Below are 306 nucleotides of genomic sequence, written 5' to 3' on the forward strand. Positions count from 1 at the left end.
GAGGTGTGGCTGAGGCCACGCGTGCTTGCGCGGCGGTGGCTTTGCTCTACGGCCACACTGAAACGCAGCCCCAAGCAAGGCCCGTCTCATGCTCGGGTCCCCCCTGAGCCCCCTTCCTGCCCCCCAGGTGTGAGATCTGCGGCTTCACGTGCCGCCAGAAGGCCTCCCTCAACTGGCACATGAAGAAGCACGACGCCGACGCCTCCTACCAGTTCTCCTGCGACATCTGCGGCAAGAGGTTCGAGAAGAAGGACAACGTCACAGCCCACAAGAGCAAGAGCCACCCCGAGGCGCCCAGCGGGGCAC

General features: G+C 65.4%; 1 protein-coding gene across 1 annotated transcript in view; it reads left to right on the plus strand.

Annotated features, from left to right (window-relative positions):
• Window positions 1–290, plus strand: part of LOC104409008 (zinc finger protein 692-like) — a gene marked incomplete at its 3' end in the record, with an annotated part of 4773 nt that extends 4483 nt beyond the window's left edge. The window contains exon 8 of the mRNA XM_010018773.1: window positions 128–290. Within this exon, the coding sequence (XP_010017075.1) occupies window positions 128–290 (163 nt within the window). The remainder of the gene's footprint in view (window positions 1–127) is intronic.
• Between the last annotated feature and the right edge of the window lie 16 nt (window positions 291–306).

Source organism: Nestor notabilis, unplaced genomic scaffold (assembly GCF_000696875.1).
Source record: "Nestor notabilis isolate BGI_N333 unplaced genomic scaffold, ASM69687v1 scaffold27287, whole genome shotgun sequence".
Taxonomy (NCBI): Eukaryota; Metazoa; Chordata; class Aves; order Psittaciformes; family Psittacidae; genus Nestor; species Nestor notabilis.